This window comes from Capra hircus, chromosome 17 (genome assembly GCF_001704415.2).
Source record: "Capra hircus breed San Clemente chromosome 17, ASM170441v1, whole genome shotgun sequence".
NCBI lineage: Eukaryota > Metazoa > Chordata > Mammalia > Artiodactyla > Bovidae > Capra > Capra hircus.
In genome coordinates this window covers 8,819,542-8,833,709 of record NC_030824.1, presented here as the reverse complement: position 1 = coordinate 8,833,709, position 14,168 = coordinate 8,819,542, and the positions used below count along the sequence as shown (strand labels likewise).

Here is a 14,168-nt window from a genome sequence, read left to right as displayed (position 1 = left end):
GCTTCTGTTGCTATGTTTTTAGGCAAGGAAGTCATACATTTAAACTGTGGTAGAGTAAAATTCATTTTTCAGGGTTCCATGGGCAGTACTGGAAACTAACCTTGAGAAATTAGGCCAAAACTCATGAGACTTTCAAACTGTTTTGTTGCAATGAAAATCTGATAGACTACAGTTAGCAACAGAATCCTGACTCCCAGGGATAGCAACAGGACATCTGTCCATGTAACACAAACTCACTGAGCAATTAGGAAGTGCCAGACACCAGGCTAAGTTCAGAGATGAAAACAGAGCTTCTATCCAGTGAATATATAAATGTGTAAAACAAGCTGAGAATAGTCTTCATCTCCACACCTTTCTGCTGCCAGTTTTTTTCTTTAACACTTACTTAGTTGCAGCGGATCTTAGCTGCAGCACACACAATCTTTGATCTTCACTGCTGCATGTGGGATTCACGGAATCCCTGTTAAAATCCCAACACACATTTTTTTTTTTTTGGTGGAAACTGACAAGCTGATTCTAAAATTTATTTGGAAATACAAAGAACTTAAATAGCCAACTTAATTTTGAAATAGTAAAACCGAGATGGTTCTCATGCTACTCAATTTGAAAACTTACTCTAAAGCTTCAATAATCACATCAGTGTGGCACTGGCCCAGATAGTCATGTGGATCAATGAAACAGAAAAGGGAATTAAAAAAAAAAAAACAAACCGAAAGAATGAAAAAAAGAGAATCCAAAAAATAAACTCATACACTTATGATCAACTGATTATCAACAAAGGTGGTTCAACAAGGAAAAGAAAATATTTTGAACAAATGATCCTAGAACAATTCCATTTTGGAAAAGTTCTACAGCTTCTTAAAAAGTTACTATACTAGCCAGTAATTCTACACCTAGCTATTTCCCCAGAAGAAATGAAACATTATGTTCACACAAACATTTGTATGGACAAGTTTTATTTATCATTTTATTTAGAATAGCTAAAAACTGGAAACAATCCAAGTGCCCATAAAGAGATTCCTCAAGAATAAAAAGGAGTGAACTACTAATGCATACACTAACATGAATGAAAAGTATAAAGAAGTCAAATACATAAGACTACAGGTATATAATTTCAATTATTTGGAATTTCCAGAGAAGACAAAATAATAGTGACAGAAAGCAGATCAGTAAAGTTGTCTGGGGTCGGGAGTCAGTGTACAGGCTGATCACAGCGAGGCAGAATGAGCTCTCAAGCGAAGTGGGGAGTGTATGGAAAAATCCTAAAGCTGGGCAGTGAGGACTGACGCACAACTCTAAGGTTACTAAAAATGACTGAATTAGATGCTTATCTTGGGTGACTTTATCATACGTGAATTATAACGGAAATTTTTTATGTTTTCTAAAACTACAGAAATGAATTTTTATTAAGTTCATCAAATATTAAAACCTGCCATATACAACAGAAAACAAATATGTAAGGCAATCTCTAATCCCATAATCCCCAAACGCTCATTATCCAGGTTTAGCTAAGTGACCTGGGAGTAGTGAAGTCATGGGCTATGGCAGGAGAGACAGAACTCAGAAGACAGAGCCTTTGGTTGTAGCCAGCTGGCCTTATCCTGATATATTTAAGAGTAATAGGATAAGATCTGAAAGTCCAATCAGCCCACTCTCAGGTCACGAGGCAGCAGAAGTTTAAATGTTGCAGTGAAAACCCAGGAAAATGGCTTTTCCAGCTGAACTCTAGAGGTCTCAGTTCTCACCAAATGAAGGACAGCCTCAAAAAAGCAGAACAATGAATATAAGACAACACCACAGACCGAAAGTTTTAACTGATGTGATGCTGGCTTGCTTCCAAGGAGTGTATCCTATTCAGAACTGGTTGTTAGGTATTTTCAACTTCACTAATCTGTATTGGTTGAATACATACAATTGGAAGAGTCACCAGTGATCTAATAAGTACAAGAAGAAAAGCTAAAAAAAAAAGTAAGAAAATCAGGTTAGACAACAGTGACCAACTGAGGAAAACTACATACAGTTCTTTCTGAACCATTCTTAAGTTGCTATGAGCTAATATCCACTGGGTTCTTACTAAATGTTAGGTATCATAAGCACATTTTAATTAAATGCTCAAAAAAAAAAAAAAAAAACAAACCCTGAGCTGGGGAGATTTTTTATCCTCTTCCTATGGATGAAAAAACTAAGTGACAGAGAAGTAAAGTGACTTATTCAAGAACACAGCTAAATGAATGGCCAGGCTGAGATTTCAACTCATGAGTCAACCTGGAGAAACCACTATAACCACTAAGTAACACTGCTTCCCCGTTTATATATTTGCCCACTAGAACTATGTACCTCTCCTGCTCAAAACTCTCTCAGATTTCCCCTTCTACTCAGGGTCAAGCCAAAGTTCTTGCAGTGACCTCCTAGAGGCCCTATGTACTCTGGCTTCCAGCTACCTGGCTCCAACATAGTCTATACTGACCCACTGCCTTCCAGTCACCCTGTAGTTCCTGGGTCACAGGAGACCTGCACCTGCCTCAGGGCCTTTGCATCTTCTGTTCCCACTGCCTGTAATATTTTTCCCCAAGACAGTGGAGGTTTGCTCCCTCATTCCCTTCAAAGCTTGATACAAATGTCACCTCCTCAGGAAGGCCTTCCCTGCCCACCCTTCCTAAAATAGCACTCTCCACCTTTTTCAATGTGTGCTCTGTCACTAAGTTGTGTCCAACTCTTTCACGACCCCATGAACTGTAGTCCATTAGGCTCCTCCGTCAATGGGATTTCCCAGGCAAGAATACTGCAGCGGCTTGCCATTTCCTCCTCCAGATCTTCCCAACCCAGGGATCGAACTGTGTCTTTTAATCATAATCATCTGACAATGTTTATTAACTAACTCCACCATCTAGATAGGAGATCTACAAAAGAGGGACATCTAGTGCCCAAGACAGCACCTTGCACAAAGCAAATAATACTAGCTGAATTTAAAAACCTGCCAAATGTCTTTTGATTCACAACCCAATCGTATAACTTTAGGCAATTCATGATGCTGTACCAATGAAATCCAAACCAAAAGAAAAAATATATATATCTATCAAAGCAGTCTTTTGGATCTTTTAATTCTATCATTTAAAATCTGATCTTTCTTAATGTGTATGTTGTCTTGATGCCTCCTTTTAAAAGGTGAATTTTCTTTGAAATGACCGATGACTTCTATAAATTTGTAACCCCCAAAATTGTTAGAAGTGGAAGTTCTTAATTAGTTATTGGTAGTAGTGATTGTGTCTTGATGGGGAAAATAACCCCGAGTTGCCTATCCCTCAAGGGAAAATGAAGTTCCTAAATGCACAGATTTGACTTAATACTGTAAAATAAGTAAGTAATACATATCAAACTTTAAGCTTCAGTGTTCAATTTACATAAGAAACTTAATTTCCTCAATACAGCTGAATGGTAACTTTCTGACTCCTAGTGACTTACTGCCTCAATGTTTGCCTGTTTGAAAAAAAAAGTAAAAAGCGGTTTTTTTTTTTTCAAAATGTGTCATTTTATTTGGGCCACTTTGGAACACACATATTTGCTTTTTTTTTTTTTTTTTCGGTTAACAGAGCAGTACGTTACAGGACACCATTAGCTCCTCCTAAGTAAACTCAACGCCCCCCAGGAGAAGAAGGAAAAGGAAACAGGAAAAGGGGAGGAACCACACGGAAAAGTGAAAACAACCTATTTGCCAAAGGGCAGGTTTTGTAAGGTGAAGCACCTCCTGCTGAAACTGCAGATTTCAAACAAATCTGGAGCGAGGGGTAAGATCCAACTCTCCAAGTGTCGTTGCAGCAGATCACCTGAAAACAAATTCTGATGGTACTCGGAGAGTGATCGAATAGAGAGTAGCAGGGCGCCCTACGTGCTACTCGCACCAAGTATATCCACGCCACCCACCCTCCATCCTAGGGAAGTACAAATCACATCCCCGCTTTAAGCAGGTTAAGTCGGAGGGAGCCGGACGTCCCTCCCCTGCCCATTCCACAAACCCTTTGCCCTCAGCGCTGTAAAACGCAGTCCACGGAACCCAGAAGTTGGAACCCACGGACTGAAAGCCAGAGTTGCTGGAATCTCTAAGTACTCTCCGCTTTCTGAGGCTGAAGCCGAGAGGAATGCCAAAGAGACAAAGCGGGGAGGCATCTCCCCTAACTTACCTTGATGGCTTTCTCCATATCGCTCTCCTCCGACATGCTCCGCGGGGCCCGCAAGGCCGGGAGCAGCGGAGGCTGCGCAGCTGCCCGATCCCACCGCAGCCGGGGGAACAAGGGGCTCAGCGCTCGGGGCCCTGGGTCTCGGGGAGACGGGCAGCAGCCGCCCCCAGGGACCTGAGGGGACGAGGGCCCCGGCGCCGGCTCGGCTTCGGCAGGCGGCTCTAGGCTGGCGGCGGCAGCAGCAGCGGCCCCCGGGAACAAGTCTTTGTGCTGGGCCCCGCGCGGCCGCCTCCCGGCCTCATCCCCGGCCGGGGAGGCAGGCTCCCGGGGCAGGGCGAGGCGGGGAAGGCCCCGATCAGGGGCGCTGTGTCGGGGCCTCGCGGGGCCGCCGCTTAGGCCCGGGTTCGCCAGGTCCTGATGAGGAGCCTGCGCCTCCGCCTCCGCCGCCGGCACCGCCGCGAAGCCGAGGCCGAGCCCGCTGCCGCTGCTGCTGCTCCCGCTGCCGCTTCAGCACCACACATCGCCGGGACACCAGCGCCGGGCAGCCCGGCCGGCCGCCCGCCTGCCGGCGCTGTGCCCCGCCTGAGCTCCGGGCCGCCCCTCCTGTCGCCCGACTTCGTGTCCCCACGGCTCCACACGCCCGTCGGCGCGGTCCGCTGGGGTTTCAAAGCCGCCCCCGAACCAAGCAGTCGTCTTGCAGGCATCCGCCAAGGCCTCCCCAAGGTGGCGCCACACCCAGGACAGGCCCCGGGGCCCTCCGCAGCGCTGGCGCCGAGCTGATGACGTAAAGGGGTCGCGGCCGGCGGGGCGGGGCTACGGGCCCTCACCGGCTGACTCTAATGCCTGCGGGTGGCGCTACAAACTAGTTTGTCTCTGCGCCGCGGGCAGGGCTTCTGGCTCAGGAACTACGCTACGGAAAGATCCGGAGATAAACGACTAGTGATAGAGGCGCGGAAACTGAGGCTCCGGGCGGGTCCGGCGGTAACAAGAGTTCTATATATAATAATAACAACAATAGTTGTATATATACGGTGCGTTTACTTTACGTGCGGCTCTTTTCTTCCGTTAGTTTCTCTCCTCTTTATAAAGTAGGCATTGGGCCCTTTGAGCTAAGTGTGTTCTTGTTCCCTGTTAACAGGTGAGTTAACTGAGGCAGTCGGAGAGCAAAACTCATTTGCTCACAGCTGCGGACAGCTGAGAAGTGGTCAAGTCGGAACTGGAACGCAGGTTTGTGCTCCTTACTCTACCAACACAGATGACTTTTTTTTTTTTTTTTTTTTCAATGCCTGGCTCGAGAAAACAAGTAATCAACGAAACCCGGACGCTAAAGCCTTTGCCTGTCAGCATCCCATCTGCGGACCAAATGCTGAACTGGGTGCAGGCCCTCCCTCCCTGCAGCCCCTAGGCCCCGGCAGCGGGGAGCAGCCTACAGCTCAGGGGGTCGGCCTGGGGGCTCTGGAACCAACTGTGCCGCAGGGGCCCCCCAGATCTCTGACCCCAAGGCTCGTTCCGCTCCGCTCTTCCTCGTTGTGTCGGCATTTAGGCTGGGTATCTTTCCCTTTCGGAAAGTGGAGTAGCCAGCAAGTTCAGGCTCCCATAGCTCCGTGGGAGAGAGGAGGGCCTCACCAGATGCGGCTGCTCTTCTGCCAGACCTCTCCTGGGCAAGGGGACGGGGGGCTAGGGGTGGGGAAGAAGGGTGGAGAGGCCAGGCTATACCAACAGCCTATCAGAACCTTGCAGGAGCATTTGGTTAATCACCTCTTGATGGTTCTTCATTTGTTCACTTATTTACTGAGCACCACTGTGTGCCAGGCCTACTCGACCCTGGGGAAAAAGTAGAAAAAAAGACACAGTACCTGCACATGGATCTTTTTTTTTTTTTTGAGAGAGCGAGAAGCAGAAAGTAAAGAAAGAAAAGCATAGTTTGTGGATACTAAGAAAGTAAACAGAATGCTGAGGTAAGAGAATTTAACTGGGTGTGGGGACTTTTCAAATAGAGGATCAGAAGAGGTCTCCCAGGTGGCAACCCTGATGCTGAGACCTCTGATAAATCAGAAGGAACTGTCTACCGGAGATCCAGGTGGCTTTCTGGGCAGATGGAACAGCAGTTGTAAAAGTCTTAAAGTAGAAGCTGGGTAAATGTGGTCAAGCAGCAGCACAATCATTATAGCTGGAGCAGGGAGAGTAGGAGAGAATGGTAAAGGATGAGGTTGGAAAGGTGAAGAGAGTTGTATCATCTACACCAGCGGTCCCCAACCTCTGGAATCTGATGCCTGATCTGAGATGGAGCTGATATAATAATAGAAACGAAGTGCACAGTAAATGTAATGTGCTTGAATCATCCCGAAACCATCCCCTCTCCCCTACCCTGGTCCGTAGAAAAAATTTTTTCCTAGAAAGTGGTTCCTGGTGCCAAAAAGGTTGGGGACCACTGATATACACCTTTAGGGGTCACGGTGAGAACTTTGGATTTTATTCTAAGCCACTAGAAGGTTTTAAACTAAAGAGGGGTCTGATCAAATTTATGTTTTTAAAGATAAGACTCTGCTGTATGGAGAATTAAATATGGACAAGTGAATGGAGACGGGGGCAGTTATTAAGAGGCTGTTGGAATAGCCCAGATTATTATGATGCTTGAACTAAGACAGTGGCCATAAAGTAGATTGGTTTATGATGTTTTGGAGGTGGAGTTGAAAGGACTTCCTGAAGAACTCCATGAGGAAGATGAGAATAAGAAACAAATCAAGAATAATTTTCAGGACTTCCCTAGTGGTCCAGTAGCTAAGACTCTGAACTCCCAATACCGTGGGCCCGAGTTCAGTCCCTGGCCAGAGAACTAAATCCCACATGTGGCAACTAAGACCCAGGGCAGCCAAATAAAAGCAATAAAGATAAATACTTTAAAAAAAGAATAACTTTTAGGAGACCACCTTACGCAACTTGCATAGATGGTGGTGCCATTTGGTGAATGAAAGACTTGATGAGAGTGAGAAATCCAGAGTTCTTTTTTATCTGGTTAATTTGAGGTTCTTGAGGAATGTACCAGAGAATTAGACACATAATGGGATATATTTTGCTGTGCAGACATAGTTGTCCTCTTTGTTGGCCATACACCTACATACAGGACATTCCCCACCCCCCATAAAGTCGGTATGGCCATGTGTCTATGCTCTCCCCCAAAGGAAAGTGAGCAGAAGAAGACGTGCACATATCCAGGCCTGGCCTGGAAAATCTGTCAACAGATGCTCTCACTTACTCTGCCAGCTGGAAGATGATGACCAGGTTCTGGAGAAGGCAAGACTTTAAGATGGAGGATATCTGGGTGGAAGAGAACTCTGCCCTGTTGACCTCAGCATCCTCTCAGGATTGTTATATAAAAGAAGAAGAAAAAAAATCTCTTATGTTGAGCTTTCGTGTATTTACAGCTTTAAGTCACGGCAGCTTTGCCTATTCTCTCTAACACAAATAAGAAAGTGATTCTGCAGTGAACTGTGGGAGAAAATTTTGAAATGACTTGGATTAACATTATCTATGACAGTCAGGAAATAGAAGGTGCCTTGGTTTCTTTGGTTCTTTCAGTAAGAATTTATCAGGTGCCTCTCTGTGCCAGGCACCATGCTACATAGTAGAGATGCAGAGAGGAGGCCCAAGCCTTATGCACTCTGAGTCTCACAGCTAAACTCATCATCTGTCATCTGCACACACTGCCCCTCTATCTAGAAGCTTACTCTCCTTACTGAGCACACAGAGGCCAATTCCTACACGTTCTTCAACCACATTCTAAATATTAATTCATCAGAAAGACTGGGCCTCACCCTCGTGTGTTTGTGTGCTTAGTCACTGAGTTGTGCCCGATTCTTTGTGACTACTTGGACTGTAGCCCACCAGGCTCCTCTGTCCATGGGATTTCTCAGGCAAGACTACTGGAATGGGTTTTCTTTCCCTTCTCCAGGGGATCTTCCCAACCCAGGGACTGAACCCGCATCTCCTACACTGGCTGGCAGATTCTTTACCACTGAGCCACCTGGGAAGCCCCAGGCCTGACCCTTCAGTTCAGTTCAGTCAGTCAGTCGTGTCCGACTCTGTGACCCCATGGTCACACACCAGGCTTTTCTGTCCATCAGCTTGCTCAAACTCATGTCCATCGTGTCGGTGATGCCATCCAACCATCTCAACCAAGGCCTGACCCTTGGTTCAGTCTAAATCAATTATCTGTATTACCTCATAATTCACTTCTTTGTACTTATCACAATTTTAATTTATATATCCACTTTTTTTTTTCCTTAGGGTCCTCTCCTCCATTAGATTAAATATTCTCTAAAAGGGAAAGAATCTTATCTGCATTATTAGTTCCATCCTCAACACCTAGCCCACAGTAGGTGTTTAATAAATATTTGTTGAAGAAATCAAGGAACGTGGTAGACAGCCTAAGATAACCCTCAGAGATGCCTGCCTCTTGGTATTCATGGTCTTGTGTAATCCCCTCACTGTGCTCATGGGCTGACCTAGGGACTCACTTCAAATGATGGGCTGTCATGTCTGAGATTAGATTACAAAAAGATTGTGGCTTCCCTCCTGGGTACCCCTGTCTTGCTCTCCCATTCTCTTGCCCATTCGCTCTGAGGAAAGCCAGCTCAAATGTGAGCAGCTTTATTAGTTTCCTGGGGCTGCCATAGCAAATTACCGTAAACTAGGTGACTACAAGGAGATCAGTCCTGGGTGTTCTTTGGAAGGAATGATGCTAAAGCTGAAACTCCAGTACTTTGGCCACCTCATGCGAAGAGTTGACTCCTTGGAAAAGACTCTGATGCTGGGAGAGATTGGGGGAAGGAGGAAAAGGGGATGACAGAGGATGAGATGGCTGGTTGGCATCACTGACTCGATGGACATGAGTTTGAGTGAATTCCGGGAGTTGGTGATGGACAGGGAGGCCTGGCATGATGCAGTTCATGGGGTCGCAAAGAGTCGGACACGACTGAGCGACTGAACTGAACTGAGGTGACTTAAAACAATGGATATTTATCCTCTACAGTCCTGTAGGCCCAAAGTCTGAAATCCAGGTGTCAGAAGGGCCCTGCTCCCTCTGAAGACTAGGAAGGGTCCTTTCTGTCCCTGCCAGCTGCTGGTGGCTTCCAGCAGTCCTTTGGCCTTCCCTGGCCTACAAGTGTATCCCTCTAATCTCTGCCTTGATCTTCACATGACCTTCTCTGTGTGCCTCTGTGTTCTTTCCTCTTCCAAGGACACCAGTCATTGGATTTAGGGCTCACCCTAACCTAGTATGACCTCATCTTAACCTAACCAGTTGCATCTGCAGAGACCTTCTTTCCACATTCTGAGGTTCCATGGGACCAGGAATAGGGGAGAGGATGCTAGTCAGCCCACTACTATTGCCCATAGGGGGCCCCACATGTCGAGGAACCCGTGTCTCACCGGCTGTCAGTGAGAACTTGAGGCCTGGCAAGTGGTCACGTAAGTGAGCTTAGCATGGATCCTCACGTAGTTGAACCCTGAGATGATTGCATCCATGGCCAACAACTTGATCGCATCCCTCTGTACCAGAGGCACCCAGTTAAGCTATGTCCAAATTCCTGCCCCATAGAAACAGTGAGAGAATAAATGTTTTTAAAGTGCTAAAGTTAGGGGCAGTTTGTCATGCAGCATAGATAACTAACACAGATGTTGGTGCCTGAAAGAGGGGTGCTATCATAACAGCTCCCTAAAATGTGGGAGTGGTTGGGAACCAGGCAGTGGGCAGAGGTTCTAACGAGTTGGACGAGTGGGTTATAGAAAGCCTAAATTACCTTGAACAAACTTAGCAGATAGAGGTCTGGGTTTTGGTTCTCTAAGTGTGGCTGCCAGACCAGTAGTATGGGGCACTTAGTAGATGTACAGTAAATATTTCTTCTTGGGGCCATAAGATTGGAAACCAGGAGTATATATCACTGAAAAAAAAATTTTTCATTTTCAGAAAAAGTTTAATAAAAACAATGACTATCAGTTACCTTTTATTCTTCATGAAGTAGCTGAATGAGAGCGGGACATGACTGGAGGGACTGTGAGGAAATGGAGGCCCAGAGGTAAGGCAGTTTATTTTTTTTAATTAAGATTAAAATTCATGTAACATAGAACTGACCATTTAAAAGCGAACAGTTCAGGGGCATTTAGTACTCAGGGTTGTGCAAGTATCATCTCTATCTAGTTGAAAGACATTTTCATCATCCCCAAGGGAAACCCTTATCTATTATCCATCAGCTTCCCTTCTCTCCCTAGCTCCTAGCAGTGACCAATCTGCTTTGTCTCTTCGGATTTACCTATTCTGAACATTTCATAAACATAGAATCAGACAGTATGTGGCCTTTTATGTCCAGCTTCTTTCACATAGCATCGTGTTTTTGAGGTTCATGTATATAATAGCATGTATCAGTGCTTCATGAGTTTATTATGGTTAAATACTAATTTCATTATGTGAATGGGCCCCATTTTGTTTATTCATTCATCTGTTAATAGACATTCAGAATATTTCCACTTTGGGGCTGTTGTGAATAGTACTTCTGTGAGCATTCGTGGAGAAGTCTTTGTTGGAGTCCCTGTTTTCCATTATTTTGGGTGTGTGACCGTCGCCTCCTGACTCATTGCCCTTGTCCACTGGGTGTTGCCCATATGCACTCATGTGGCACGTAACGCCATCTTATGTTTTGTTTCAGCCATTTTTAGAACTGAAGTATTGCTCAGTGGTAAAGAATCTGCCTGCCAGTGCAAGACATGTGGGTTCAATCCCTGGTCCAGGAAGATCCCCTGGAGGAGGAAATGGCGACCCACTCCAGTACTCTTGCCTGGAAAACTCCATGGACAGAGGAGCCTGGCGGGCTACAGTCCATTAGGTTGCAAAGAGTGAGACACGACTTAGTAAATGAACAGCAACAATAGTTAATTTACAATGTTGTGTTAGTTTCAGGTATACAGAAAAGTGATTCAGTTATATAGATACACTTTTTCAGATTCTCTTCCATTATAGTTTATGGCATGATATTGAATGCAATTCTCTGTGCTACACGGTAGGTCCTTGTTACCCTTTAGTAACCATAAGTTTGCTGTGAGTCTTTTCTGTTTTGTAAATAAGCTCATTCGTGTAACACTCTTTGAAAGACACCAGCCTGATCATTTGGTCTATCCTGTCAGATCTCGGAGAGGATAGTGCTGTAGTTGTACTTACAAACACAAGGTGGCACCTAGACTTAGAAAACCCCACATCAGCCCCCTTCTCAGGGCCGCAGGAAGCTCCTTGTGTCCTTTATTCAGCCATTTCCTCTTGGCTGCTGGGCAAGGCCAAAGGCAGAAACACCATCTTTACACCCAATACTCCTGTGACTGACCCACATCTAAAAACCCAGAGAGATTAGGTTGTTCATAACCTGAGAACTTTGTTTTTGCTTCCAGACAGCTACCTAGTGTTCTAATCAGGTTTCTGTCACTAAAAGCACAAGGAGATTAATGGGTCTAGGATGTCAGAATCAACTTTATAGACGTTTTCTTGATAGCTGGCATTTCTTTTGTTATTTGTCAGTTTAAGAAGCAGATTCTCTTACCATGAGTCTGATTCACAGGGATGGGGGCAAGAAACATCACATTTCTCTCTTTTCTCCAATTCACCCCAACAGGGTTTTCAGCAGCACTGGAGTATTAAAAGGTTGGCATTTCCAATGTCTTATGTCCTCTCCTTCAGATAAGGGCACCACTTTTCTTTGGGGATCCATCCCTCATTCTCAGCCTCAAACGGACTAGAAGGGCCTCCAGGGCTACAAGGGTGGACCATTACAACTCAGGTCGAAGTGATCACCACATCTTTATCGCTCTGGCCACTGGTCGAGGGAAGGGCAGGATGTCACATCCGCTGGACCAGTTAGCATGAACCTGAGTCTTCGCTGGGGCTAGCAAACACGGACCTTCTCCTAGCCAGTGGACTTGAGCCTTGCCCGGTATGAGATGAGAGCTCTTGAAGTCAGTTGGTTCTAAGAATCCAGACCCACCAGAACCAAAATGGGTCTGGTTTAAACATGGAGCCCACCTGGCGGAGGTGGAGCCAAGGGACGGAAACTTTTTGAACTTCTGGATCAAGCCATGGCCAGAGCCGAGCTCTCAGGGTTTTGGAATGTGGGGACCATGTTTTTTTCACACTGACTTGAACTTGGTTTTCTGATACTTGCAACTAAAATTTTCCTGAGTAATACACTGTGTATAGAAAATCTTCCTAGAAGTACTCTCACCTATAACATGAGATTTGGATTAAGTTGGTGGTAAGGTTAGGCATAGGAAAGTCATCACCCTAAATTTTGAGGGTGCTGTTTCGTATCATGATAGGGATTGCTGTTTGCCTTCCCAAATCCATTTTCCTTTTATTCTTAAGAACTTTAAGAATTAAGAACTTTAGTTTTAGATAGGCACACTGACTCCCAGCTAAAAAGACAAAGTTCCTTATCCTTCTTTGCAGCTAGATGTGGCCATGTGTCTTAACTTTGTCCAGTTCAGTTCAGTTGCTCAATCGTGGCTGACTCTTTGTGACCCCATGGACTGCAGCACGTCAGGCCCCCCTATCCATCACCAACTCCCGGAATTTACCCAAATTCATGTCCATTGAGTTGGTGATGCCATCCAACCATCTCTTCCTCTGTCGTCCCTTTCTCCTCCTGCCTTCAATCTTTCCAGCATCAGAGTCTTTTCAAATGAGTCAGCTCTTCGCATCAAGTAGACAAAGTATTGGGAGTTTCAGCTTCAACATCAGTCCTTCCAGTGAACACCAAAGACTGATCTTTAGGATGGACTGGGTGGATCTCCTTGCAGTCCAAGGGACTCTCAAGAGTCTTCTCCAACACCACAGTTCAAAAGCATCAATTCTTTGGCGCTCAGCTTTCTTTATAGTCCAACTCTCACATCCATACATGACCACTGGAAAAACTATAGCCTTGACTAGATGGACTGTTGTTGGCAAAGTACTGTCTCTGCTTTTTAATATGCTGTCTAGGTTGGTCATAACTTTCCTGCCAAGGAGTAAGCATCTTTTAATTTCATGGTTGCAGTCACCATCTGCAGTGATTTTGGAACCCCCAAAAATAAAGTCAGCCACTGTTTCCCCATCTATCTGCCATGAAGTGATGGGGCTGGATGCCATGATCTTTGTTTTCTCAATGTTGAGAACTTTAAGCCAACTTTTTCACTCTCCTCTTTCACTTTCATTAAGAGGCTCTTTAGTTCCTCTTCACTTTCTGCCATAAGGGTGGTGTCATCTGCATATCTGAGGTTATTGATGTTTCTCCTGGCACTCTTGATTCCAGCTTGTGTTTCTTCCAGTCCAGCGTTTCTCATGATGTACTCTGCATATAAGATAAATAAGCAGGGTGACAATATACAGCCTTGACACACTCCTTTTCTTACTTGGAACCAGTCTGTTGTTCCATGGCCGGTTCTAACTGTTGCTTCCTGACCTGCATACAGATTTCTCAAGAGGCAGGTCTCTTTAAAAAATGTCCAAAGACATATAAATAGAAGTTTTGTGGGCAGCCCCTGGGAAGTTGCCTTATAGGGAAAAGTGTCCCACCTTTCTTTGTCCTTTAACCATCTTGCTTCTTGAATGTTATTGTGATGGCTGGAATGTTAGAAGTCATATTAAACCTCAAGGATGAGGGTCATGGAACATTGAAATAGTAGGAATTACTTATTTAAAGACTCTGGAATCACTTTAATAGCCCTTCACTGCTCACCTTTGGGCTTCTTTTACCTGAGAGAGTACATTCTAGGGAGCCTTCTTCCCTGCCTGCAGTCAGCAGGGGCCCTTCTTGTCCTTCCATGATGTTATTACCATATTCCTCTCATTGTATCTGGCACTTACATCGCACTATAATCGTCTCTTTTGAGAGTCTGTCTCTCCTCACCATTTCCTGAGCTTCTAGAGACAGAGAGTCTCACAGGTCTTACTCGTCTTTGCATCACCACTCCCTA

General features: G+C 45.3%; 1 protein-coding gene and 1 long non-coding RNA gene across 5 annotated transcripts in view; one reads left to right on the top strand and one right to left on the bottom strand.

Annotated features, from left to right (window-relative positions):
• Positions 1-4,956, bottom strand: part of MAPKAPK5 (mitogen-activated protein kinase-activated protein kinase 5) — a 32,970-nt gene extending 28,014 nt beyond the window's left edge. Inside the window, exon 1 of one of the 4 annotated variants that reach the window (XM_005691558.3) lies at positions 4,179-4,956. In XM_005691558.3, the coding sequence (XP_005691615.1) occupies positions 4,179-4,214 (36 nt within the window). In that variant the 5' untranslated portion in view covers positions 4,215-4,956. The remainder of the gene's footprint in view (positions 1-4,178) is intronic. The other 3 variants (XM_005691555.3, XM_005691557.3, XM_005691556.3) reach the window with 3 other exon arrangements.
• On the top strand, positions 4,986-8,061 carry LOC108637849. The gene is made up of 3 exons (XR_001919370.1): positions 4,986-5,206; positions 5,314-5,402; positions 7,358-8,061. It is a non-coding gene; the product is annotated as an uncharacterized LOC108637849 (long non-coding RNA).